Source organism: Cyrtonyx montezumae, unplaced genomic scaffold, assembly GCF_038088225.1.
Source record: "Cyrtonyx montezumae isolate F1298 unplaced genomic scaffold, pur_monq_1.0 scaffold_22, whole genome shotgun sequence".
NCBI lineage: Eukaryota > Metazoa > Chordata > Aves > Galliformes > Odontophoridae > Cyrtonyx > Cyrtonyx montezumae.
Genome location: NW_027071959.1, coordinates 2,270,036 through 2,297,498, shown reverse-complemented (window position 1 = coordinate 2,297,498; position 27,463 = coordinate 2,270,036). Strand labels below are relative to the sequence as shown.

General features: G+C 50.5%; 1 protein-coding gene across 2 annotated transcripts in view; it reads right to left on the bottom strand.

Moving 5' to 3' along the window:
• ZBTB16 (zinc finger and BTB domain containing 16) overlaps positions 1-27,463 on the bottom strand; it is a 70,670-nt gene that overhangs the window by 26,300 nt on the left and 16,907 nt on the right. For both annotated transcript variants that reach the window (XM_065738443.1, XM_065738442.1), the window contains exon 3: positions 9,172-9,269. In XM_065738443.1, coding sequence (XP_065594515.1) covers positions 9,172-9,269 — 98 coding nt within the window. The remainder of the gene's footprint in view (positions 1-9,171; positions 9,270-27,463) is intronic.

Genomic DNA, 27,463 nt, shown 5'->3' with positions numbered 1-27,463 from the left:
TGTTCCCAGATCAGTGACCCAAAAGGCCAGCGGGGCCCTGCCATGGTTTCTCTGTTGGGTTTGTTGTTTTTTTTTCCCCCTGTAATTTCATTTCTCCCCAGAAGCACATGCTGCATGTGACACCCAGGGCTGAATGACACGGGGGGCATGGGGCATTGTCCACGTGGGGACGACACTGCATCCACCCACTGGTAAATGATGGGCACTTGGAAGCACACAAGCCATCCCGCCGAGCCAAACCACGCACAGGAGCAATGTGGTGAGGTGCAGAGGGGCAGCTCCCTGCCTGGCAGCAGGGACAGGCACTGGGAGTGCAGCACTGGGGCAGCCTTCCCAGGCACCCATGGGACCCTGATCAATAGGGCAGCGCCGCCTGCCCCCTCCCCATCAGCCTCCAGCGCAGCTGATGTACAGCAGGCAGTTGCCAAGGCAATGCCTCTCCATCACCACTTCGAGCTCTCCGAGACCCACTGCTGTGAAGCGTAATCCACGAGGTTACATCAACCTGATGCAGCAACAAGTTGGCCCCACATCAAGGGGGCAAACTGCGTGGGGCCGGGACCCCCCCAGCATCACCACCACTGCAGCAGGGACGTAGGGGGGGACAGCACAGAGCTGCAACCCCCAGCTCTGACACGGTCCCCAGCTCTGACACGGTCCCCAGCTCTGACACGGTCCTCAGCTCCAGCACAGTGCTGTCCCATGCAGAGGGGAAGGTGGGCACAAGCACGGGGTGCAGGTGGGGGGAGACGAGGAGGCACAGAGACCACTGCACAGCCCAGAGAAAAGCAAAGCACGAGGCACCCGCCAGCAGCTGAGCGGGGTGGAGGGGGGGAAGGGGGAGGAGGGCAGGGGGACAGCAAAATTCCTTGAGATTTTAAAATAAACAGGGTGAATGTTCTGATGAGATATGCATGCCGGGTTACATAAGGAAGTACAGAGTGTACCAAAACAGCATACCCAAAAAAAGCATAAGCTGTCAGAACAATGAGTACAGACACGGGGCATTTTACAACAGGCTATGCTGTACAGTTTTATTTACAGTACCTCTTATCAGTCAGGGAACAGCACGCTGCCTGCCAATTTCCAAAGGCCAGGACTGTGTGTTCTTTCACTCAAGTAGATGTGTACTCCAGGCAGGGAATTTTTATTTTTTTTTAATCAACAAAACAAAAACTGATCCGGAGCCAGAATTCCTGTAATGTACACACGCTCAGAGGAGAAGGGGGGAGGAGAGAGTACGGCGATTGAATATGTAAATAGTTCAAGGTTAATTTTACTATGTGAGTCACCAGGAAAAATGTCATCCAACATCTGAGCTTATTATAACAGGGCTTAGAAAAAAACAGTTAGATGTTTATTAGAGGGAGCATGACATATTTGAAAGCAGTACATTGGGAGGCTGTGTCAGGGCTTTTTTTTTTTGTTTTTTTTTTTGTTGGTGTTGGCTTTTTCTCCCCCTCCCCCCCCCCTACTGTTTTATTTTTATTTATTTATTTATTCCATTTTTCTTCTTTTAAATAACACCCATAGAAACCATTAGCCCATTAAAATGTAAACAGAAGTTTTTGGGAGGGTATTTTTAGCGAGCGGCTTGTGTTGCCTACAGTACATAGATATCTTCAGATGATCTTCCCAAGGGGATGGGACTTAACGTGCTGCCAAGTATCGGCTGTGTTTTGGAGCATGCCTTGTAATTGGCACACAAGCCTCCACCGAACATTTATATCTGTACGAGCAAATTTATAGCTGCTGCCTAATAAAGGTCCTCACGGCAGCAGGTTGGCAAAAACACGGCGAGGAGCGGCTCGCTCAGTGCCCGGCACGCAGCGGGATGGGGTCAGCATGCGCTTTTTGTGCTTTTTGGCCCTTTTCTTCCTTGCTGGACAGGTTTTTTTTTCCTCCCTGCGGGGCTAAGGCTGCTCGTGCCGTGACATGGGGATGAATGATGCTTGCTTTAATGACACGGCGTGAGCGATGTGCTCGGCTTCTTGGAAATTAGATCCCACAAACGGCAAGCTCGAGCATTGGTCCCGAGTGGGATGGATGTGGAGCCTGGGGCTCCCAGCTCAGGGTTCTGCCACCACTGACTACTTACTGGGCAGCTGCAGATGCCACTCATGCAGTGCTGCCATTCGACCCCATTTCCACACCTTTTTCCCCCCGAATTCCCAGGCTGCACAGCTGCCCTAGCACTAGGACCAAGCATCACCTCCTTGGCCACGCCAAGCCACTGTGAGAAGGTGGAGGGCACCCCCACCACTGTGCCAAGGGCACCTGGAGCCACCGACATCAATTTTAACTCATTTAAAAGAAAGAACAGTTTCCTTTCAGACTCCCACAGGCATCTACTCTGTGAAACGTGGGGACAACTGATCAACTTTTCCCATGGACTACAGCAAATTATGAGCTGTAGTGCTGGACTGCATCTCCTGCAAAGCATCCCGCGTCTCAACAGCTCATCCTGGCACAGGAGTGCCTTGGGATGGCTCTGACCTGTAAGGAAAGGGCTCTCTGGATCTGAAAACAGAGCTTTCCTATTTTTAGTCCCTATCAGCCCTAATAATACTTCCCAACGCCCATTCAGCTTAATTACTTTATTGAGGACAAGGAGTAGGCTCTCTAGGTTTAACGCTTGTGATGTTAGGAAGTAGTAAAATGTTCTAACTGGTTAAAAATGACACTCGTCCGCCTGCCTTTGGTGTTCCCAAGCCCATAATTGCAGCACAGGCAGCAGGTCTGAAGCTGCTGGGCTGCTCCAAAGCTTTGATTTCCCCCTCCTGCACCGTAATTGCAGTGTTGCATTACAAAAAGTGCAGCGGTGGTCTTTCCAGAGTTAGGATAAAAACGAACAGATAGGGATAGACAGACCTTGTGAGGGTCACAGAGGTGGCAGTGGGGACACCTTCGCAAGATGCTCTGCTACCTCCACAAACCTGCTCTCCTCCAGCAGATGAGCCATGCCTCGTTAACCTTCCCAACTAATTTTACAATTTACTAAACCACTGTTTTCCTGTGCCCATTTAACTGTCCCTGACTGTGATAAACTTTTATGGGGCCGGTGTCCACGAGAAAGCTGAAAGGAGGCTGAGGCAATAAGGGGAAGAGGTACTTAAAAATATAAATGGTAACTCATGTGCCTCAAAAAGACAGAAGGAAAAAGAATCACAGAATCATAAGATGGGTTGGAAGGGAACTTAAAGACCATGGAACCGTAGAACTGTAGAATGGGTTGGGTTGGAAGGGACCTTACAGAGCACGGAGCCACAGACAGTGGGAAGGGACCTCAAAGACCATCCCGTTCCAACCCCAGCCCTTGGCTGGCTGCCACCCACCAGATCAGGCTGCCCAGGGCCCCAACCATAGCAGGGAGCAGCCAGCAGGACCAGGGCCATCGTGGGACATCTGCTCATGGCCTCATCCTTCTGCCCAGCCTTGCGACAGCCTCACTCGAAATGCATGACACAGCCAAAAGATGGGCACAAAGGGGCTCTCAACCCACACAGACGCAAACGGGCTGCTATTTTGAGGTAGAAAAAGCAGTTTTTTGCCTGTGCTGCGTCCTGAGGAGGGTCCTGAGGCAGGGCTACATGCCAACAGAATGCCCAGACCCTGCCTAACTGCAACGTGTGCTCCAAAGTGACGGCCCTGCGAGCGTGATACCACACTGACTTCAGTCCCCTCCCTCAAGCACAAGGGATTAATAAAAATTTGGGATTATATATTATTAAAATGCTGTAATCGGCAAGAAGGTGGAGAGAGGGAAAAATATGGATTAAAAAGAAGTGCCAAGTAAATTTATGCACTGTCGTCGCTTTACTACCCTAATTAATTCAGTAATTTCAAAAACAATTTTATTTATGTTCCATTTACCACATCAAAAGTGCAAAGTAAAAAAAAAGAGAAAAAAAAAACAAACCACAGTGATGCTAAAATAATACCTCAAGGCATCTATTTTTAATCAGTAAAAAAAAAAAAGAGAAAGAAAGAAAGAAAGAAAGAAAAAATCCGAGCCCTGGTTTCTATACAATCTCTCTTGGGCAGACCACCAACTCTAAGAGAGAGAAAACAGCCGAGCCCTCTGTGAGTGCCTTCCTGGCTGCCGAAAACAGAGCTTGTCAAAAAAAAAAACAAATCCATAATGGCCTGAGGCTCCTCTCCAATCTATTTTCTGCTCAGCTGGTTTTAAATGAAGTTATTATGAGTCATTAAAACACCCGCAAGCCTGTGGAAGTCAGCCAATTACAATTTTAAATTTAGCCTGTTCTCTACCCCATTCTCTTGTTTTCTTCTTTTGCTCACATAAAGCTGCTTTTTATTATTATTATTATTGTTATTATTATTATTATTATTATTATTTCCCTTCTCCCCTATTTCACCCAAGTGGAAGAGACAGTTAGGAAAATCTCCAGTACTTTCCACTAAAAGCATAAAAGACACCTAAGAAGAGCCTGAAAATATCAAGCTGCAAACCAGGCTTGGATTTAGAGAGAGACATGAAAAGGGTTTTCTTTTCATCCTCCTCTCTAAACTGTCGTAAAAATGCAATAATTAAATATAAAAATAATATCAAAAAAGAAACAAAACAAAACATGGAAAGTGTGGGTTTTATAAAAGCTAAAGGCTTCTGAACTGAGCGTGAACCTCGGCCCCAAAGGATCAGCTCACCCTCAGTGCTATCAGGGTACTTTGTAGTGCTGCCTTAACGGGGAAATGGCAGACAGCAGCCCCAGGAAGCACAGAAGAAAGGTGTAAACCCAAGTATTTCCTATCTGCTCTTTCCAGCTTGTCAGCAAAGAGCAACCAAATGTGCCCAAGTGGTGCTCTAATGGGATGCACAGTGCAACCCTTCCCCCACGGCTGCCTTCAAGCTGCAGAACTATGGGTCTCCACCCCAAAGAGCGGGGCATGAGTGATGTTCAAGGGGAAGCCTGCCAGCAGGGGACAAACCATGTGGGCTCTGGGGTTGCTCATTTTGGCACCCAAGCTGTTGGCTTGGCCAGGCAGCAGTGGTTGCACCACGCTGGGCACGGGGACGGGGTGAAGGCTGTCCCTCGCTGGGGACTTTGCCCACTGCTGTGCCACATCACCTGACATGGGAAGGCAGCACCTCCCTTGCACACCACCCAACAACAAGGGGCCGGGAGGGATGCACCAAAGGTGGGGAGAGCATCCACCAGCATCACCATCTCAACTTCATCAGCCAGCTATGCTAACTGGAGTGCTGCTTGGGGACAAGGGGAGAAGTAAGGGGGAGAAGGGGATACTATCAGGTTTAAAATAATAATAATAATAATTTCAGCTTAGCAACAATAAAAAAGGTTATTACATAATTTCCACTTTTCCTCCACCCTTAAAGTAATGTTCTATCTGACAGCCTCCTCTCAGAGGGGAAAAAATGACAAATCCAATCCAAAATTCAACAGCCTGTGTTCTGTTCAGAAAGCACACAGTGTACTATACAGCCCATAAAACTCCAAACAGCCTCCAGACACTTCTGCAATCGTCCTCCATCAAAACACTTTGTCTTGCATACAAAAATAAGATACAGTGCTGAACGGAATACGAAATCAGCCCATTACAGTACAGGGAGGCTGCTACTTAGCAACAAGGGGGCTTTAAAGCCGCGATGCTCTACAGGAAACAAAATCTGTCAAGCCTGTTGGGCAAATGATAAACATTAGCAGTATTAAAAAACACAAAAGCCATGTAAATGGATTGTGTGCGGCGCGGGGAGGGCCGGGCAGGCGCGGCGATGGGGCAGGGGATGGCTCCCAGCCATGGGGAGAGGTCCCAGCCCCAACCCCCCCCCCCCCCACCACCCTGGTGGCTCCAGCACAGTGCCCTGTATTGAACTTCCATAACTTTCCCATCTAGCATGCACGACCAGGAACCTGGAAGGCGACGGGCTGCGCCGCGATGATCACATATATTTCGCGGTATTAATGTAGACAGATGTGCGTAAGATTTATTTGCTACAGAGAGCACTATGGTGTAATGGGTCCTGGCATCGCGCTCCGCATAATGCGGCGCGGAACACCTTAAATAACAAAGAGCAGCCAAAAAGCGGGGAGAGAGGAGAAGCGGTGACGGGTGAAAAATAAATATATTTCATCAGGTAAGGGGGAAAAAATAAGCTGGCTCTGAATCAGCAGCCGGGTCTAGGAACGGAGCCAAAACAGGAGCTAAAAAGCAAACCATATTCTTCTGGTCTCAGCTCAGACTCCCGAGGCAGAAAGGATTGGGGGGGTGGGGGGAGGTGAGGGGGGGGGGGGGGAGAGAGAAATGTATTTTTCATCAGCCAGTGTATAATTTATAAACAGCATTAAACAGTTTTTGTTTTCTTTCTTCCTCTCTCCTGTGTGTGCGGGTTGGCCGGCAGTCAAGCCTGCATTAATTTCTGCTGTGGGTACAGTGTGTTCTTGGATGCACATCTGCGGATGATCATAAACGCAGGAATGCTGGCAGAACATCCAGACCTGCCGGCAGGCCGCTGACATCACTCGGGGACCGAGCGCGGGACGGCGGCCAGGCGGGGCGGGGGGGGCCGGGAAAAATCCCCGCCGAGCCTTCAGAGCTTCCCTTCCTGCTCCCTTCCACCGAACAATGCCGGGCAGGGAGGGAGGAGCGTGGCGAGGGGCTATCGCCTCCATCTCTGATCAAACATCTTCAGCGGGAGATAGCCACCAAGGAAGGGAAGTTCACCAGAAACACGCAATGAGGCCGTCCCGCCGGACCGTGGCAGGATGAGCCCCTCCAGTTGCCCGCCGTGGGATGCCCACCCGTGGGACTGCAGCAGGGTCGGGGCCGCATCCTGCTCCCAGCACCTTGCTGCTCCTCCGTCCCTCCGCAGCCCCTCAGGGCGGTGCAGGTGCTGCAGGAGGGCACGGTGCTGCCCACACATGGCAGCAGCCAGCACACGTGGCCTTGCCCGCTTTTGTCCCCATCTGCAGTGCTGACCAGCAGCAAGCAGCAGGGAAGGAGTGAATCCCTCTGCTTTTCCCTGGCAATGAGTTTATTCGGTCCTTCTCCGAATGCAATCTTTAAAGCTTTTGCAAGCACATCCTGGTTAGGAGCAGGCGGTGATAATGCAGCCGCGCACGCACCAACGCTTTGCACTTCATGAAGGGTAAGCCTATATTGCAATGTAAACATTTGGCAGAGTATTTATCATGCACCTGAAAGCTGCTGAGATAAGAGCGATGAATAACCCCCGCGTCACACCGCGCACCACAAAGCCCCCACAGGGATGGCTTGGACATTCATAAGGATTGGGACTATTACATTTACTTACGTTGGAATCACTTATCCACCCTCCCCCCCATCCCCCTCCAACCCCAAACCAAAATGCCTTTCCATGACACACACATGCCAACAAGCTCAGAGCACCGAGGCAACACTGATGCATGGATGGCAGTGGCCCCTTCCCACCTCCTCTCCCTATAGGACCGCTCCTCCCCTGCTCCCCTCTCCTTTATTCCGGGGCACAGGGAAGTCCTAAGGCACGGGCTCGAGCAGGTTGAGTTTGGAAGGTGATCAATAACATAAAACATGCTCCTGCAGTTTTATGCCCTTCTGTGCTGGAGCATTTCAGCTCGAGAAGAAGGTCATTGCTTCTTCAGTCCCACTATGGGAAGAGTTTGGTCAAAAAGACAAAACGGGATCACTGGGATGACAGAGGACATACACAGCACTTTGAGAACCAAAGCTCCATGACACCTCTTGTGGCTATGACCCCATGCCAGGGGATGAGGTCTGTGCCCCCTGCCCTGCAGCTCTGGGGTGATGGGGATGGGCTCCCTAAAATCTGCCCATTAGCTGCAGTGCACCTTCATTGTCAGGTGTCTCCCCAGAGCACACCCTTAGGTATGTCTGAAATGCAAACCACAACCAAACCTCACGTTCACTGCCCTCAGCCTTTGGAGGTGGCAGTGGTGGTGGAAGGGCACCCACCTCCTTTGGGGCACGTTCCCACTTCAATCATCAGCTTGTGTATGAGGCAAGCTGAACGGGAAAACAAACCGACCCCGCAGAGCCGAGCTCCATCCCAGCTGGGGGGGAGGCGAGGGGAGAGGTGCAAAGGTCTCCTGCTTTAATAAATAACAGCGCTGGAATCCGCTGCGGCTGTTTTCGAGCGCTGGGAGAGCTCGCCCTGCCCGCTTTCCCCCCCCCCCCCCCGCCTTCCTAACCCTTGCCAGATTAGAGAAAAAAATTAATCCTGTGCGATGACAAACTTGGCTCGGCGCGCACTGTACATACTGTACCCGCACGGCTGGCAGCCGGCCAGCGATGGGACGCGAGCCAGAGCGGCGCTAACAAACACGAGCTGCGCACGCCAGCGCCGCGGGAGCCGTGGGGGGGGGGGGGGACACATCCGTGCCCTGCAGCCCCTGGGTAATGCTACCCCCCCCCCCCCCCCAACCCCATGCAGAGTGGGATTTTGCTTCGTAGAGCAACCAGGCTCACCACCACCCCGGAGCATCGCTCGCCAGCATCATCCCCCCCAGAGAGACGGCAGCGTGCGGCACCGCTCCCCTTGGAGCATCCCACCACACCTCTGCTAACAGGCCCGGTGGCCACCTGCACTTTTTTCTTTTCATTTTAATTAAATAAAACCCCTAGCCGTACATGGGGATGCATGCCCAACAGGAACATCAGGCTAAATTGACTTGCAGAAGCCTCCTCACCAGCGCAGCGCTCCAGCCTTCCTATATCTATTTAATTAAAGGGCCTGCATAATTTGAACCCGATAGTTAGATTCATTAGACAGAGAATACCTAATTCTGCAACGGTTTTGCTAATGAAGCCACACCGGGTATCTGTACGTGAGGATCAGCGTGCACTGCCCAGCACGCGGGAGCAAAGACGCTGCCTGAGCCCTCTGGCAGCAGCACGGAGCACTGAGAGCTACACGGAGTTTGTTATTGCTGCTTAGCACGGAAAATATTTCCCCAATTACAGAATCGAAAACAAACTTTAAAAACAAGGTGAAAAAAAAACCCAATCAGAAAACGAAAAACACACACCAAAGATGTCCCATCTCGAGGGATGGGTGCTGGATAAAGTGTTCTCCATTTGCTGCTGCAAAGGGGATGAGGCCACACCTGGGTGCAACGCATGCAGCAGGTGGGCACTGGGTGCATCCCTGCCAGCACCCTGCTCCCGACCCACCTGAGTGTGCCAGTAAGTGCATTCGCAGCCGCAAGCTGTCCAGAAACCGCTTCCCACACAGCTCGCATCCGTACGTCTTCATACCGCTGTGCAGCTTCCTAGGGGAAAACACAGATGGGTTAGTGCTGCTGGGGGGCCTGGGGAGAAGGCACAGTGCAAGGGGGGACTGTGCTCCAAATGTTAACCCTGAGAACATCCCAAATATCGCATGAAATCTATGCGTTTTACGCAGGGGTGCAGGCAGGGGCCAGCAGAAGTTGGTTCAAGTTTAAAAGGTGCCTTAGGAAAGGTTCTCATGGGAGCTGACATGTCAGTTGTCGTCCAGAGAAGCTGTGGGCACCCCATCCTTGCAAGTGCTCAGGCAACCTGAAGGGTGGGTGCACCCAGCCCATGGCAGGGGCAGGGGGGCTGTACGGTCCGTTCCAAGCCAACCATTCGATGCTTCTATGCTCTTTAAGGACCTTCTCAACCCAATCACTTTATGGTTATATCATCTCTAAAGACCTTCCCAAGCCAACCATTCGATGCTTCTGTGCTCTCCAGGGATCTTCCCAACCCAACCATTCTGCAATTCAGTGATTCTGCAATCTTTAAGGCCCCATCCAATCCAATCCAATCCATTCCACAATTCCACGGCTCCATGATCTTTAAGGGCCTTTCCGAGCCAAGCCATGCTGTGTACGATCCCACGTTTCTCAGCATTGAATGTGGGATTTGTGAGATATGTGTTTTCATCCATCAGTCATTCCTGACATCTACATACAGTATATTTTGGTAAACTCCTTCCCATATGTTGTGCCCTTTATGACAAAGTGGTGTAACTTCAAGAGGCTCCTTGGACACATCTGTTATCAAATCTCAATTTCTACTCAGATGCAGCCTCAGTCAACAAAAAATTAACCATCAGCCAGACAACGAGAAGTGTGCCCCTCACCACTTCTTGGTGTATAAAACAACACCCACCTCTGCCCAATTGCACAACCAGAAGTGCAACCTACAACACCACGTGCCCCACACTGCACTATTGATAAGCTCATGCTTTTGCAAACGAGTCCAGCTTTGCAACTGACAGAAGCATTAAAAAATATCATCCCCAAGTAACCAACCCTTCCAGCCAAGTTTGTTGGCTTTTGCCTAAGGGACACACCTCACTTAACACAAACTTTTCATACCGATGGCACGGAAGAGTTTGTGATAGCAGCAGCAGATGCAACATTTCAAAATCAGATTCCGTAAACAGAGAAGCATTTGTGTGTGCTGGAGAAGTACCACACCAAACAGCTACACGCCGACCTCTGATCAAATCCACCATTTATCACTGCTTTGCAATAAGACAAGTATATTTTTACTGTGCTGTTGCCAGCCACAAAACAGAAATGGTCTTGTATGGGTCTGCATGGTGAATGCTGGCCACAGCCTGGCTCCGAGCAGTGTGTGTTGTGCCCAGCTTTGTCCTCACCTCCATGCCCAATGGTCTGGGTGTCAGAATTGCACCCACGGTCAAAGGCATCGGTGAAAGATTTGGGGTGGAGTCTCTCCCTGCCTCCTTGTTTTTTTTTGCTTGCTCAAAGAACTCAATCATTGCATTTGCCTGCAGAATGAAACTATTTTGCATTTCTCAATGCAAAATGATTGCATCTAAATATTTGTCAACATTACAGATGCTTAATCTGTTAAGAAGGCCAAAAGAAATTAAATATCTTAAAGCACCACTCTTAGAGAGAGGCTTTTTTTTTATCAAATCAGAACAATGTCATTGGTTTGTCTTAGAAATTAATGAAAACCACGTCACTAAGGAGCCCTGAGATGTGCTTCCCAAACTTGCACCGGGAAGGAAAGCCTGTGACTTGCTTCAAGATAACACAGCAGTGCAATGCACTCTGCAAGAAAGCCATTTCCCATCGTGGCTGTCACGGATGGCTCCTCCAGGTAGCGTGCAAGGCAGCCAGCCCCACATCTGCACCGTAACTAGGTCTGAGGATGCTGAACCGTGGCACTGGGAATGCTGAGCAGCAGAGAGACCCAGCACTGAGCAAACTCTCCCAAAGAAAGACAAGACAGCAAAAAGCTGAAGAGCAAGTTTGTTTCAACCCTCAACTTTGCTGTAGAATATAATTATTAATCAAGCTTGTCCTGAATTCACTGTGTCATAGCAGAGGATTAAGAGTCATGCACGAATTCAGGCCAAGGCACTTTAGAATCCAAAGGATTTATCTGCCTTGCAAAAATAAATAAAACACAAGCCTCCTGACAGACTTCTACTGCCAAGAAGTCAGCTAAATAAGTGACAATCTTCTAATTTTGCATTTTTAATTACGGACATGACTGTCACACTTCTGCAGTTCAGGCTAAGCAGAGTTCTGCACCTACAGCTTCAAACCTTTTTGTTGGGGAGGGCACAGCCAAAGCTGCAGCACTCACCTCTCTGGGGCGAGAAGGCACTCTCGGTAAATAAAAACGTAGTTGGTTAATTAGTTCAAGTAAAATTTTGGTGTTTGTTTGTTAGTTTTTAAGTGGGTCTTAAGAAATACATTGCCCTGGTTTGATTTTTTTAATTTTTTTTCTCAAGCCATCCTGAGAATAACAAATAAAATATTATATCTAGTGACGCTGACGGCATCCAGGCAAGTTGTTTACAGTGAGGTGAGGCACTGGCACAGTCACACAGCCAAGGTCAGGCTGGACGGGGCTCTGAGCACTGATGGAGCTGTGGGTGTCCCTGAGCACCCCAGGGAGCGGCACCACGCGGCCTTTGGGGGTCCCTTCCACCTCCAACCATTCTGTGATTCTACTTCAAGGACACAGTGTCCATTTTCTACTGTTGCTTTTCTATGGGTGTTCCTCTAGAAGTGAGGACAAACTCCTGCCAGACCTCACCGACTGTGTCTCCCCAGCCCTGCACTGTCCCCTCGCCCCCCACCATTGCCCCTGCTCATCCATAGGGGCCAACACCAGCACAGAGACACGGGCAACGTTTTCTGCTGAACGCTGCGAGAGAGAGCTCCTTATCTTCAACGTGCACAAAAGCGAGAAGCAAGAACCAACAAAAAACCAACCCAGCAAAACACCGACCAACAGAAAGAGCCATCAAACTTTTTGGTTTTTGGCCAACAGAAATATTTCCTTCTGGTTTTCTGGAACGGAAAGTCCAGATGGGAGGAGCTGCATGCGCACTGCACCAACACACAGTGGGACCCTCTTTGGAGGTGGCCACGCTCAGAGCAGGTCTGGAGGTGAGGGGACATGGGCTGAGCAGGGTGGGACAGCAGGGATGCACATGGATCCCCACAGCCTGCACTGCTCCTCCTCCATGAAGGCACCGAAGGGCGCTGCGTGGATCCCCACCGTGCTCAGCACCCATCCCACCACGGCACAGACAACAACGTCCAGGGCCAAACTCAGCCCTCACCAAGCACTCGTAACTAAGACATCCATCCCACCTCCTCCAGCAAGAGCAGAGAGAAACAGCGGGGCCAACAAAAGAGCCCATTAATCTCACGGGTGCCACAGCTCCTGGAAATCTGCATCTGCCATCGAACTTCGGCGCTGATTTTTCCCGTCGTTACATAACCTGCTTATTGTTTTAAAGCGCTCAACTTCTCGCCGAGTAATTTATTTTCAATATCTTTATCAACAAATTTCAGCGGGAACAAAAGTTTTTCATTTGGCGGCTGCTTATAGGACGATCTTATCGCTCGCAATCTCACACAGGCTCTTTTCAACAAGGTCTTAAAGCGCTTTATCTGCCGGGTTCCTGGTAGCAAAATATGATTGAAATGTTCTATTTATGCTCACTGGATTAAGGAGATGTTGCAAAACTGCACACACACACACACACAAAAAAAACCTGGCAGATGTAAGCAAGGTATTACAGCTGCTCAGGCTGTTAAGATCTGAGGGGAAAGATCAATATGTGTTTGTGCAGTTTTACTGAAGTTGTGCCTAAAAGAAGGAGGGGGGGGGTGGGGGTGGAAAGTATATTGAAGTGCACCGCTGAGAAGCGACGCCCGAACTCAAGTACAGAAAGATAAACTACACTTTATTATTGATGCCGAAATTTTATTCTGCCTGCTCCCAAGCATATTACCCAGGAGGATGCTCATGGGAATGAGAGCAACGAGAAGTGGGAAAAGCTCTTTTCTTATTTTTGTTTTTCCCCTTTAATGGAAAAGGAGCCCGGCACCTCCGCACCACCTGCCCTCGCAGGGCGTTGTTTCAAAGCTTTTCTTTCTAGGATTGCTTTCTCTTTAATTGCCGCTAAGAGAAATTGTGGAAGCTGCAGTCTGCAGGTGAGGAGGTGACGCTGGATGATGCAGGGGATGGCAGGAGGCAGTGGGGCCGCCCCACGCGCAGCCGCGTGCCAAGGGGCAGCGGGACCTCCCCCCCCCGGGGAGCGCGGCCGGACAAAAGCTGGGATGCAGGCAGGTCCCTCGCAAGCTGCAGGCAATTAAAAAGGCCCGTAAATGCCCCGCAAAAAGCACTTCAAAGGGACAGTAATTCCAGGCTCGGTCAGTCGAGACCGTGCGGTGTAAAAATTATGAGTTTTCCCCACGGGGTGCTTTGTGTGAAAAGGATGGGGCTGGTGGCAAAGGGAACACGGGGCAGCCTGCGTCCCCATCCCACCATGGCACCGCTACATAAAACCCATCCCCTTCCATTTCGCTTTGATAACATCCCTTCCCCAGCACCCCCGCCCTCCAGCTCCCCCAAAAGCTGCCCCCTCCCCACAAAACCCAATCCAGGGAAAGCTCTCCCACACCCCACAGCTCCCTCCCCTCCCTCTCGGAGCAAGATGCATGGATTTGGGACATTTGATTACTTTTAAGTATATATTTTTCCCTCAAATAGACTGAATACAATGGTTAGGAAATTTGACAGAAAACTATTCTGAGCCATTTACTGCCTTAATACGCACCTTTGTCCAACAGGCAGTTTTGACAAGAGCGATAAATTCCAAATTTATGTCAACAGAGCATATGTTGAACACCTCATTTCTGAGCTAAAGCGGCATGCTGCCCCATAAATCACAGTTCTGTTTGAAATGAAAGTAGATTACAGGCCTGTGTTATTGAGCAGTTAGAGCTATAGTCATATAAATCAGAACTTTTAACTCTAGGCGATCCGTTGTGCAATTAACTAAAGGGTACTTTGTCATTTCAAGGCTTGTGCACAGACTTGGCAGGACGCGTGGCTACTGGGGAAAGGCAGGGAAGAAGGGGGAAAGGAAAAAAAAAGCCTCGTTGGCAAGGAAAGGCTGTACCAGTGTGGAGTTCTGCTCAATACCTGTTGAACGGAGAGCAAAGCTCCAGCCCCAACCTGGTGACACGCAGCCAGGGCTCCTGGGGTCACCTCCAGGATGGAAATAGACACACGCACCCAGCGGCACAAACACAGCTCTGGCACGGGGCTCTGCGGAGCGCCAGGAAATGCTGCTGGAGCCTGGCTAATAAATAAAGGCGAGGTGACACGCACAGCAAGGTTAAGCGCTCGCTTCCCATTCTGCAGGGTGCACAGCCTTGCCCCGACCTGCTGCCAGAAGGAGCAGCCCCAGTGGCCGTGCGTCCCCTCTGCTATCTGTGCGCGGAGCTTTCCATCACGCCTGACTCTCCATGAGGAAAACCAGCATGGAATGAGGGCAAAACCCTTGGTTTGGGGTCTTCTTGATTCTAGGGCTGCACCTGGAGACTTCCCCGGTAAAACCCGTGGTCCAGGATTGATTGCTCCAGCAACCTTGCCAGCGTCCCTCTGCAATGAAAAGCTGCATCGGTTTCCTCCATCCCGGCCACGGCAGAGGTCAACTGGCAACAATAACTTCTCAGCAATAAACACTGCGCCAGGCGCACGCGCTCTGCAGGAGCAGGTTGGCTGCTGTGCCTTGTGCTGGGCAGAGAAGGTAGAAAATGGGGAAAAACAGAAGGAGACGGCAGCATCTGGCAGCTTCTCCCCATTCATGTTCCTGGGCTGAGCAAAACACACGTGATGCTGTGCACAGAGCCCCTGATGGGGCGGCTAGCTCATTGAAAATCGTATGAACTCTATGAAATCATGGGATCACAGAACTGCAGGAGTCGGAAGGGACCTACAGAGATCGTCGAGTCCAACCCCCCTGCCAAAGCAGCTCCCTACACCAGGTTGCACAGGTAGGCTCACGAAGGTAGGAGAAGACCTCTCAGATCACCCAGTCCAACCATCCCCAGTACCGTCACTGAACCATGTCCCCCAGTGACACACCTCCACGGTTCCTGAACGCCTCTAGGGATGGTGACCCAACCTGTCCCAACGACCACTCTTGCAGAGAAGTTTTCCCTAATATCCCACCCGAACCTCCCCTTGGTGCAACTTGAGGCCATTCCCTCTCATCTCGTTGCTGTAAACACAACGGGGGAAATCAGGATGCATCAGTGAGATCTCAGAGCCCTACTACATTAAAAGCAAGATAAAAATACACATTAACACAGCGTTAAGAGTCTTGCACTAACTTGAAAGAAAAAAAAAAAAAACACTGAAAGAAATCCATCCTTCTGCAATTCACAGATGCTCCTTACGCTTCCGCTGTGCAACAGCCAGAAATCCCGGTGTCGTGCCCAAAGCACTGAACCTCAGCACCCCGTGCATTTCCCTGGTGCTCAGTGCACGTGTCCAGACCAGAGCACAGCAGCAGCATCTCGTGGCCCCGTGCACGGCACTGTGAGAGGCGGAGGAGCTGCTGCAATTGCGCGTGAGAGCTGGAAGGTTACCACCCTTGTAAGTAGCAGCACTATAAAAAGATTCAGACACTAAGTATTTCCTTTCCTATAAAATATTCATTGCCGTATGTGAGAGCCAAGCAGCAGAAACCTCAAGCATTTCTAACTTTGTACTGCAGTAATAACAGAGTTTTATAGGAACCTTCTGATTTTATTTATACCAGGCTATAAATACGTTGTTCCATCAGATGCGGAACCGTCGGCTGCTGTGTTCCCCCCGTGCTGCAAACAGCACGCATAAAGCACAAGGTGGACCGACCAGGACCGGCACAGCTCCGCATCCCAAACGAAACCAGCTTAAATCATTCGGAGGGGGAAAAAAAAAACACCCACCCAACCAACAAAAGCTGCCAATTCCATAACAGGTTCACTCGCGTTCCTCCGCGCTCCTCGCCGACAGCACCAGCAATATCTGTGCGGGGTGAGCTCACTTATCCTAATAACACCAATCACCTGTCAGCGTGCACGCAGCTGAGCGCGCAGCGTGCCGGCGCCAGATGCGCCTCCTGGCCCCAAATTCCCCCTTTGCTTCTGAGCACTGATCCTGCCCCACAGCCCCATCGCATCCCCGCGAGCACCAGGCGATGGCATCGGCGCACGGTGCCATTAGGGGACGCTCGGCTTTCACCCACACCCCCTTCTCGCCCCGGCAAATCAATATGAAAATCAATTAATCTGCTGATATATTTTATCAAGGTACACGCGGCGATGCCACATCTCATTTACAGCGGGGACCTCGTGGAGAACCAAGGTCACCAGGTGGAAAGCGGGCGACAAAACCCACGTTCTATATTGGCTGCAAATAGAAAAGTGGAATTGGGAGCAGAGATAAGGAAGGAGCCTGGGGATGCAACAATTACCGCGTGGGGAAAGCATGGCGCCAGCTCGGCTCGCCAAGCTTGCCTAAATAGAAAGCAATTTGGGGAGGACGGGGGCACCCAGCATTGCCCCCAGCCCAGGGGCACCCACCCATGGGCAGGAGCGATGCAGAAGAGGAGGCAGCACCCAATGGCTGCTTGCAGCTGGTGATGAGGAGAAAGCAAGTGCATGCAACTTAGATCAGAGTGTTATATCTGCAGCTCATCTCAATGACATCCAACCGCGTGCTGGCTGGAGCCGATGGCACCGCTGCAGCACTGCCAGGGCCTTCGTCGCCAAACACAGCAGACTAAAATAGCAGGAAGAGCTATTAAGGGTGTAAGGGAAAGGGGGGAAGGGAGCAGAGCCCTTCCTTTTGGTTTAACAGATTTAAAAAGGAAAAAAAAAAAAAAGTTGCCCTCAAACCGCCACTGCACTTCGAAATAAAACCTCGTAGGAGCGGGAAATAAAGATTTCTGAATTAAAAAGAGAAAAAGAAAGGGAGGCAGAGGGGATAGCTATCAATGCAGGGCACTAAAACCCAGTGCCCATGTGATATCTGTGATGAAGAAGCTCATCATTGCAGCTTCAAGAGGATGCTGACATCATTACACCAAGACGCTGACACTTCCCCTTCTTTTTAAAGAAGTTGAGAAACGGATCCCTCCTGTTTTGCCTCATCTTACATGAAAAAAAAAACCAGCACACAACCAACCGAACAAACCAAAAGACACTAAAAGCATGCTGCCTGCCTTTGTTCTTAAATCCTGCACGAACGAAAGTGCTGCGAAAGAGAAGTGACCGTCCCAGCTGTGCGCCCGAGGACAGCACACGCAGCAGCACCTTCGTTCAGCCCGCTGCCTCCTGGGGACCGTCAGCTTCCAGGCCTACGGACACACACCAGAGGACAAAGAAAAACTGGCAGGAGCGTGGAGGGCTGAAGAGATGTCAGGTGTTTTCTGCCGTGCTCTGGAACGACGCTTTGGATGTGACTCTTGTGCGTCATCGAGGGTCTGAAAGCTACATAGAATCATAGGATCGCTCCGGTTGGAAAAGACCTTCAAGACCATCGAGTCCAGCCAGGACCTAACCACACTGCCTGAACTCTAACAGCCCTCCACATCCCTGAGCACCACATCCAAACAGTCTTTAAACACATCCAGGGATGGTGGCTCCACCACCTCCCTGCAGAGCCCATTCCAGTCCCTAACAACCCTTTCTGTACAGAAGTGTTTCCTGATATCCAACCTAAACTTACCCTGTCACAACTTAAGGCAGTTTCTCCTCATCCTGTCACTGTCAGCAGTGAGAAGAGACCAACCTTGCTCTCACTGTGAGCACCTTTCAGATATTGGAAGAGAGCAATAACCGAGCAACACCACCTGCAGGGACGTGCTTAGTGGGCATGGTGGGAATGGGGTGGGGTTAGACGTGATGATCTTAGAGGTGTTTTCCAACCATAATGACTGAATGATCTCTGTTGTGCCACTCTGACAGCACTTCAGAGCAACGCCAACATCTTAGAAAACCAAGTCTCCATCCAACTGCTGAAGGATTCTGAAATTGGAGATCAACCCCACTTGAGCTCTCAGTACTTTTCCATGCTCGCGTTAGCTGTACTTGGCACTTCGTAATATTCACCTTGAAAATCCAATACCTCCCCGCTCCTGGGTTTTACAAACTGATGGAATTATACCAACACCAGCAGCTCTGTGCAGAGAACTGCTGTGGGACATCCACGGCCAGGCCCACCACCTGCCCACGGCCACCACAGCCAAGCCCTGGGCTGCGGACATCAGGCAGTGCCTCAGCACCACTGGGTCATGTCACGAGACCGAATGTGCAAGCACCAAGGGGTTAATGCATTCTGATTCACGCAGCCCTGCTTAGAATAGCCAGCACTAATTTGGCACTCCAGAATCATCGTCCATATTCTTCGGGCATCTAGTGACACTGATGTATTGAAAAATAAAAGAATAGTGTTTGCTTTCATGGGTTACACTGACCCTGCAGCGCTGCGCTTGGCATAACACTTGTTTTGACTAGGAAGTTGAGCAAACATGACATGGATGTCAGAGATGTCAAAGAGAGAAGCAGAGGAACTTATTTTGAAAAATACAAAATTTCAACAAAAAAGCAAAGTGACCTTAAAGCCGAATACATCTGCTGCAGCAATGGAGTGATTATTCATGTGTTTTGATTCCTAATTCAGAAATAATAAGTGGTTCATGGATTCCAAGTTTAAAAATATATTCATCATCTGGTTTCCCTAGCAGCACAGATCCCATTGGAGCAGTCCACAAATTGTGAAGTGCTAGGTTTGTCCTTTCATTACTTTCAACCACGAGTGGTGGGGCACAGGGACACGCTGAGCAAGGCCACTCCAAGGGGTGCTGCCCTTTGGGGCCAGGCTGCAGCTGACACAAGCGCTGGAGGTGCTGCACCATGTTGTCAAGGCACTAATGACCCCACTGAGCTAATGAGCTGCCCACTGTTGGCACTCAGCTCTGCTCTGCTCTCTCCCTTTGCCCCACAAACTGCCTTTCCCCACTGGCCAGGGGGGAAGCTCTGGACATTTGGAGGCAGAGGCTGGAAGCCCAGCTCGTACGCGAAGGCTGCACGTACTTCAGAATTTGGCAAAGCGGTCAGGAGAGCGCAGGGCTCCTTACATAAAAACCCCGCAGCTCCTAATTGCCCAGATGTCCCACTTCGGAGGCAGAAGGTAATGGTTCTGGCATGACTTCAGATGCTTAGTGCCATTAATTATACACAAGAGCTTGTCCTGCTTGTGCGATGCACACAGACCGGTCCTGGGATGCCCAAAGGCACAGAGCTGGGATCCTCCTCCCAACTGATGCCGAAGGGATCCCCTGGGATCCATCCACCCCAGTGCCCAGGGATGAGATGGCCCAACTCCATAGAGAACCAAAAACAGGACGGAAAGGGAGAGTGGAGAAAACAAGAGGATGCTGAGCATGGCCAAAACAAAGGGCAGACTTAACCCAAGAGTGGGATGTGAGGGGCGGGGGATGTTTCTTATGGCTCCATTCCCCGTGCAGATGGCACAGTCACCAGACCTGACCCATGGGGACACGGTTGGCAGCATATCAGCACTGGGGGTACCCCACTTCTTGCCCCATCTCCCACCCCATCAGCCCACGGCAGCGCTCGTGGCCCCTTCCCCACTGCCAGCTCCTCTGGGTCAATCGTGCTGGATGAAATAAATCCATCACAAGCTCAGCTGTTCCAGTGCGACAGGGAGATGCGCGTTTCCCAGCAGCTCGCCTCGGTGCAAAGATGCTGATGTCCTCCCGAGCCTCCGTCCCTCCCCAGTGCATCCCATGTAATTGTTTTGTGCCCCCTGCTCCCCTCCCTCGGCAGCAGCCAGGCTGCTAACCTCACACATTTACTGTAGACACACAGAAATTACAGGGAAACGCGTTCTTTCAAACGCATGGCCCAGATCCTGGGGATTTTTATAAGGTAATCAAATATGCAATAGATTCAACAAACTAATTTCAAGAACACACCTGGGGTCCTCTGATAATGTCAGTTGTGTCTATACAGCGCAAGGATTAAAATTTCATAGAGTCATGATTTCATCAGTCACTAAACTACAAAGGATTAATTAACAGCAAGGGAAGAGCTCATGGGTTGAAAATACAGTCTTAAGGAAAATATCTATCTCTGCTCTCCAGATGTCAGCACATATACGAACAAAGCACTTTGATGAAAACACTTTGTTATTATTAGGGACTCCAAAACCATTTTTTTTTAAATTTCTGCAGCCAGAAGGAAAGATGCTGAAATTTCCTTCCTTTAAAACACTCTTCAGCCACCCACCCAAGCACTTGTGGGTGCACATCAAACCTTTCCCCCACGGGGGAGTTGCTTCTGCAAAGAAGCAGATCCCTCCATTTATTTACAGGGCTGTTTCACAGGTGCAGGGGCCAATGTGTAACACTCGAGTCTGTGGAAAACCACCCGAAGCACAGGGGCTAAACTTCAAAAACAAACCCATCCACTCAGCCACACAGCACCGAGCACGGCAATTGCTGAAGTTCTGCAGCAATAGATAGCAGCAGGTTCCCCCCCCCCCCCCCCTTCCCTAGGAAGATGAATTAGCGAGCTGTCAGCAAAGGACAGCCAAAGCAGTTGTGTTTCTGTAAAGGGGCAGTGGAAGTGTCTTTGATTAATGAAACCTTAATACTTGGCTGTTATACAGCCTTTCTTCAGACAGTCCCGAAGAGATAGATACCTTCAGACAGACTTAAAACACAGAGACCTGCAAGGATTCCCCAGCACGGCTCCTCTCAACCGCAGTTCGGGATGAATTAATTTTTTCTTCCCTGTTCTTTTGTGGCGTGCCTTCGAACAAGAGGAGGGAGGTGACACCACAATTCCTGCCAGAAGAAGGAGGGCTGGTAGCATCCCTCTGCAGAGCGCTCACTGGTGCTGAGTCCAGGCATGGTGGGGGGGGGGAACCCAAAGCTTTCGGAGTTCTTGCTCGTGTTCCTCTTGCTCCATAGAGATCCACGTTTTCCAGCAGATCGGTTATGCAGACTCTGAAGTGGGGAACGCTGCACTGTGTGTCCATGCAAGAAAACCCCACAGCCCAACCGCAACGCACTGAACTTAACTTTCCACATCTGCTTAAGGAATCTGGGCTGGAAATACTCTGTCTGCACAGTCCAACAGAAGCGGGATCACAAATTGTTCCAAAATGCCACAAAACCGGAACCACAATTCCCAGTCCTTATTTAAATGATCAGAGCAAAGTTGATCTATGAAGCAACCAGAGTTACTCCTGTATGAAAAAAGCCAGAGTTCATACTTATATGGGAAATAAGTAGTCAAGATCTGCTGACCTTGCCTGACAGATCCTGGAGCAGGAAGGCAAAAAGCAAAAGGGAGGCACACCGGGGCATGGGCAGCCCCATGGGACAGCACAGCCCCCTGCTGCCCTCCCCACTGCTGCCTTCACCTGTGTCCCCTTCATCACCTCACAAGTTCGAAAGGCTGACAAAGAGCTAATTATGTCCAATTAGAAGCCAGGCGATGAGCTAGTAAATTAATGCTCCTGAACTGCGCTTGGCTGGCGAGAGCCTGAACTGCCCGGAGCAAGGGGGGAGCAGCAGGAGGGGCCAAGAGGCGACGTGGGGCACCACCCTGGCTGGCATGGTGCACTGGGTGCCCACCTATGGCCAAGTACATCGCTGCCCTACACAACCCCCAGTCACCCAACCCAAATCCCAGTGACACTGCCCCAACTCCAGGCCACCCAAGCCAACTCCCAGCCACGACTGGGAGAAGCCCAAGCCCCGCATGCAGCTTGCAGCCAGCTTTGTATCCTTAGCTCCTTCTGTTTGAAGGAGATATCAGCTGTTCTCCACGCGTGAGAGCATAAGCTAGAAACATATTCCAACATTTTCGGGACCAGATGCCCGAAACAGAAGTGCTGTGCAGAAATTTGCTCCATCCCTCCTCTTTAAAACGCCGAGGGTCCCCCCAGGTAGCAGCCAGTGAGCGCTCCAAGACAGCAAACACGAGGATGGCCAGGAGCGCCAGGCTGGAGAGAGAACGGAGAACAACGCGCACTTTTATCGGGGCTGTTTGGGCAAGATCTGCGGCCACGAACCTCACGTTTTTCCAAACCAGCTCCCGGGGTGGAAGAACAAAATGCGTATTATCAGCATTTCGTAAGCGTGATTTCTGAAAATATTTTTCCTACGGTGGAAAGAAAAAAAAAAATAGAAGAGAGGCGCGTGCGGCGCGGGAGAGAAAGGCGCATTGTTGGTGCAGGGCAGCGGCCGTGACTGACAGCGGGGATGAATGGGAACGCGAGTGCTTGGAACGAGTCCATCAGAGTCCATCTGATAGCGAAACTCTCCTAAGGAAAACATACTTTTTGGGTACGACTATCAAATCCGGAGGTGTCGGAAGAGCTCGTATAAACCAAGCCCCGGAGGAGCCGTCAATGTTGCGTGGCACACGGTGGTCTCTGTATCTCATTCATAATGTTTGGTTTGGCCCCGGTTCCAAAACCACAGAAACATCTGTACAGAAGGAAGCGAGCGATCCAGTGAAATCATTCTGGAAACTTTTAGCATATTTCGAGTAATCTCACGGAGGAGCAATGCGGGCAGATGTCACTCACTGGAAGAACACTGCGGTCAGCAGCTCACGCCAGGGCAGTGCACGTGGGGATGGGGACAGCGAAGAGGGGGACAAGAACAAGTCAGCGATTCTTCCTTTTTTCCCCCCAATTTTTGGGTGGAACTGGAGGAACCTCCTCTCCCCGCATCCTGGCACCAGTTCTACCCCTGCTACTCCAGCACCGACAGCATCGCCTTCAGCTCTCGGTGTAATGAGTTTTACTTAGCTGAAAAGATGTTCCGCTTAAAAATAAACACATATCTTCCACGTTCGCCAGGAGATGACACAGCTCTCTGCAGCCAAGAGCACATGGTGTGCTCCGCCGGGACGGCACCGCTGCCCTTGTGCTCCGTGACCTCTCGGATGAGGCTTTCTCACCATTAATTAATTTATGAACGGTTCCCCCCCTTCCCCAACATGCACAACAGGTTCCATGCAAATTCTGGAGCTTTTAAATTATACTGTTAATGAAAGCAAATAAAGGCAGTTAAAAGGCAATTTGCTCAATTGGTGTTAATATTTAAGCACAGCGTGTGTAAAAACGAGATGGCAGGATTCAGTTTTTTTCCTACGGAAAACTTTTAGTCCCGCTTTTCCTTCAGGAAGGATGGAACGCACCCGGAGCGCTCCGTACGCCGCTCGCTTTGCTTTCACAGCCCCTCAGCACCGGGTAATGAGGCTTTTTATTAAGTAAATTTTTCACATTAGACTCATCCGTTCCTATCGCAGAGAAATTTCAATCTGTAAAACGAAATCAGCTCAGTCGCAGCGAGATCAGAACCCACGTCCTGGGGGCAGAGGGAGCAGCACGCTGCCTCCCCCCGCACACAGCCCCAGTGAGGGGACACGGGTTTTTAAAAGCCTCCCTGTCCCCACCTGGCATGCTCAGTTCTCCCTGCGTCCACGTTTGGCAAGGATGCCTCCAAGCCAGACAGAATTTCCCCAAGCCCTCTGTGCTGGGTGACAGCCCCCAGGACTACTGCTCTGCCCTTTCCCTGACGGGGTCTTGGGGTGCCCACACGCCGTGCTTTGCTCCCCACAAGCGGCACACATCCCACTGTGCTCATTTTATCCTACAGTCCCATCTCTACAAAGGAAACCAGACGGTGCCAATGCTTGCCCTTGCCACAGTCACTGAGAAACAAGGCAGAGCGCTATGCGTTTCGCTCCTCACCACGATTAAAGTGTCGGCACGAAGCCCTGAGCTCCGTCATTTTTATGCCTTCATCTCCTCTTCACTCCCCATGAGCTGCACCTATGGACAGCATCCAAGGGCACAGGAGGGATGGGCCAACATCCTGCCCACGAGCAGCCCTACAGGTAACCAACCAACGGGCCCAAATCCTTCTTGGTGCAGGGCAGAGGGATGCCAGAACCTCGGCACTGCCGCGAGCTGGGAAATGAGAAAACGCTGCTGGTGGGTTTAAGGAAAGCACGAGGTGATCCAGCACGAAAACAACACACAAAACCCACAATCCTTCTGATTTCCTTCCGTAAAACATAACACTAAGAGGGAAAGCAGAGGGGCTTGTACAACACAAAGGCAGGCAGCTAACAGAAACGCTCAAGTTTCTGGAGCACAGCAATAAACAACGAAGTACGGTGAGCATTTGCCTATTAATTAAGCCTGACTCCTGGAAACACCCCGTCCTCGAGTTATGACGCTCTTGCATAAATTCACTTTCAAAACAGGCGCTGCCAGTGAATAAGAACTTGATTTCTAATGGTTGGAAATATTTTGTACACTCTGCTGCTCCCTCTGTACCCCTTTGTCGGGGCCAAGGTCTCCGAGCTAAAGCGTGTACCAAAAGACCATCTGTAGCTACCGTCTTTACAGAGAAGTTTAAATAGAAGGATGAATGAACACAGGAATTAATGAATGATAAAGCCGTATGGTCTCAGTCAGCCTCCTACGCTTGTATGTGGTATTCAAACCCTCCCAGCCTTCTGCCACAAAGAGAGGTTTCTAAGCTACAAAAAAAAAAAAGGGGGGGGGGGGGTATGTGTGTGCGTGCAGCTTTTTAAAAACAAACCCAGCAAGTTGCTCCAAAGTTCCCACAAGATTTTTCCTTCCTGGATTCGTGGAATAAAAAAAAAGCACATGTTAATCCAAAGGAGAGGAAAAAAAAAACCCAAAAAAGCAAAACAAATGGGTGCTGCATCAAGAATTAAAAAAACACCCTTTGATATCACGAGGAGCCCAATACACGGGGGTTTATCAGTGGATGCAGCGGCCCTGGGGGGGGCAGGCAGGCTGCAGGCTCTGCTTCGGGCAGATTTCTCCTTGTGTAAGGAAACCAGGCAGTCAGAAGTGAAACGTGAATCATTCGGGAAGCAAAAATTGTCACGCACACGACGCAGGCACGTCGCCTTGAAGAGGTCTCCCCACGAAGCCTCCGTGCTAAAGAAGATCCTTTCGGATAAGGAGATCTTCAAGCAGCAGCGCTAATTCACGGACTCAAGGCACTGCTTTAATCATCTCAGAAGGCCAATGTGGATCTCATTAAGCAGCTGACCCGGCTCCTCGGAGCACAAGATGTTGCCAAGTGTCAGCCACGAGTGGGGAACCACCACCAGCCCCGGCTCCAAGTGACCCAGGGCTGTCCATAAAGCAGAATGCACGGACATGCTGCTTAAATTCAGGCTCTGCTTGGACTCATAGCCATGCAACAGCAGGGACAGCACCCAAGGATGCAGTGCAATGGCTGAAAGGTTCTGCAGCAGTTGTGGTTCAGCAGGATGCATGGACGGAGCTGCCTTCCCCATTGCCTGCCCTCCGTGCTCCCCCTCTCCCCCTGCCCCCAACCCATTTGGTACACATTAAACATGTCCATTAAAAGCTAACAAACCTTAAAAGGCCCTAATGGGTATTTTAAGCGAGGGGTCGTGGCAAGGGTGTGCTCAGGAGCGCATCCATTATAAAACAACTCCATAAGAACAACAAAATGATAACAATTAAAGATACACTGTCAGCATGGAGCAGAGGGATGCAGGCCTGAGATTTCCTCCAGGAGCTCCACAGTGGCCGGTGACACACGGCTGGAGGTTGCATTTGCTCTGCACAGTGAATGCTAACAACATCGGGCCGGCGGATCCCTTCCTCACCACGAGAGCTTGGGAGGATGCTCTCGAAGCAAGAGTTGCTCCCCAAGGGGACACTGATGGACTGCAACCCATGCACTTGTCCTCCTGCATGCCCAGGACACGGCATAGCAGCGTCAGCATTGTGAAAGCTGGGGCCGAGGTGCAAGGACTGCAATAGGGTTTCTCATCTTGCTTCCCTACCCCTCTTCCCCTCTACCCTGAGATCTTTTGTAAGCGATGCAAAAGCACTTGCTCTGGTGCTCGGGCCGCAGAAGAAAAGATGATATGGCTCATTATGCTGTTTGTGGGAGATTAAAAGGTGACATTCAGGGAAAGACAAAGAACCAGATGGAATCACCTACTGTTTGCTAAAGGGGAGCTCCTGCCAGTCCAGAAATATTAACAAGGTAAACTGAGGATCAAAAGCTCACCATCTCTCTGGTTCCTATTCAAGACCCCCTTTTGTTCCAGGGGCTGTTGGGGGGATCTCTCCTTTCTCAAATAATCTGCTGCTGCAAAGGTTAATGCGGACCCGTAAAAAGCCCGGCGCAATATCAGAACGCTACTTTTATTTTAAAAGCCATCATGTGTAAAGCATTAGCGTTTTTGAAATTGCATTCTTCAGTTAATTAAATGGACAATCTTTTATACATAAAAAGTGAAAGAAAGCAATTAAAAACTAAACGAAGAGAAACTGCCTTTTCATAGCCGCGCCGGCACTACCCCGCTCCCTTTGTATTAACTTCTCCCGAACGCACGTCTCAATGGTGCCACTGTCCAAACGTGCTGTTTATAGCACCCTTGGCGACAGTTTGAGCAGTGTTTGTCTTCCTTCTAAGTTTACCTACGAGATTTAACATAACAAAAAGCCTCACTTGGCCAGCGACAAACAAACAAGGAAGGCACTGAGCTCTGCAGCAGCTCCGGGTGGTTACTGCAGGCCATGAGCCCTGCTGGTCCTAGTGCCATGCGTCCCCATGGGTTGTCCCATGGGTGCCCAGTGCTGCCCACATGCAGCATTCCCTGTCTCCTTACGACTCCGTAGGTATCCTATCACCACCCGCAATAACGAGCTACATCCATCACGACTGCATTACAGCTATTTAGAAGCAAATCTGCGGTTCCTTTCCTTGAGGAGGGGCGACGAGATGGATAACGTATAACTTCCCCATAATAAATGACAGCAGACGAATTTCCATGCACCGCCTCTGTTTGCCAATATTTAAGTCTGACAGTATACCCGGCTGCTCTTAACTTCACAAACACTGGCTGTGCTCCAGCTCGTGCAGGCGGAGGAGCATTGCACCGCGCCGGCCCAGAGCCGACCTTCTCCCGACCAATGCCGGGAAGCACGCGGGGAGGGAAAGGAGCGATGCTTCCAGCTTCCCCTCTGCCAAATGCTGTATCCGAAATGGAGCGCAGTAAGGAATGGCCGGCAGCCAGGAGCT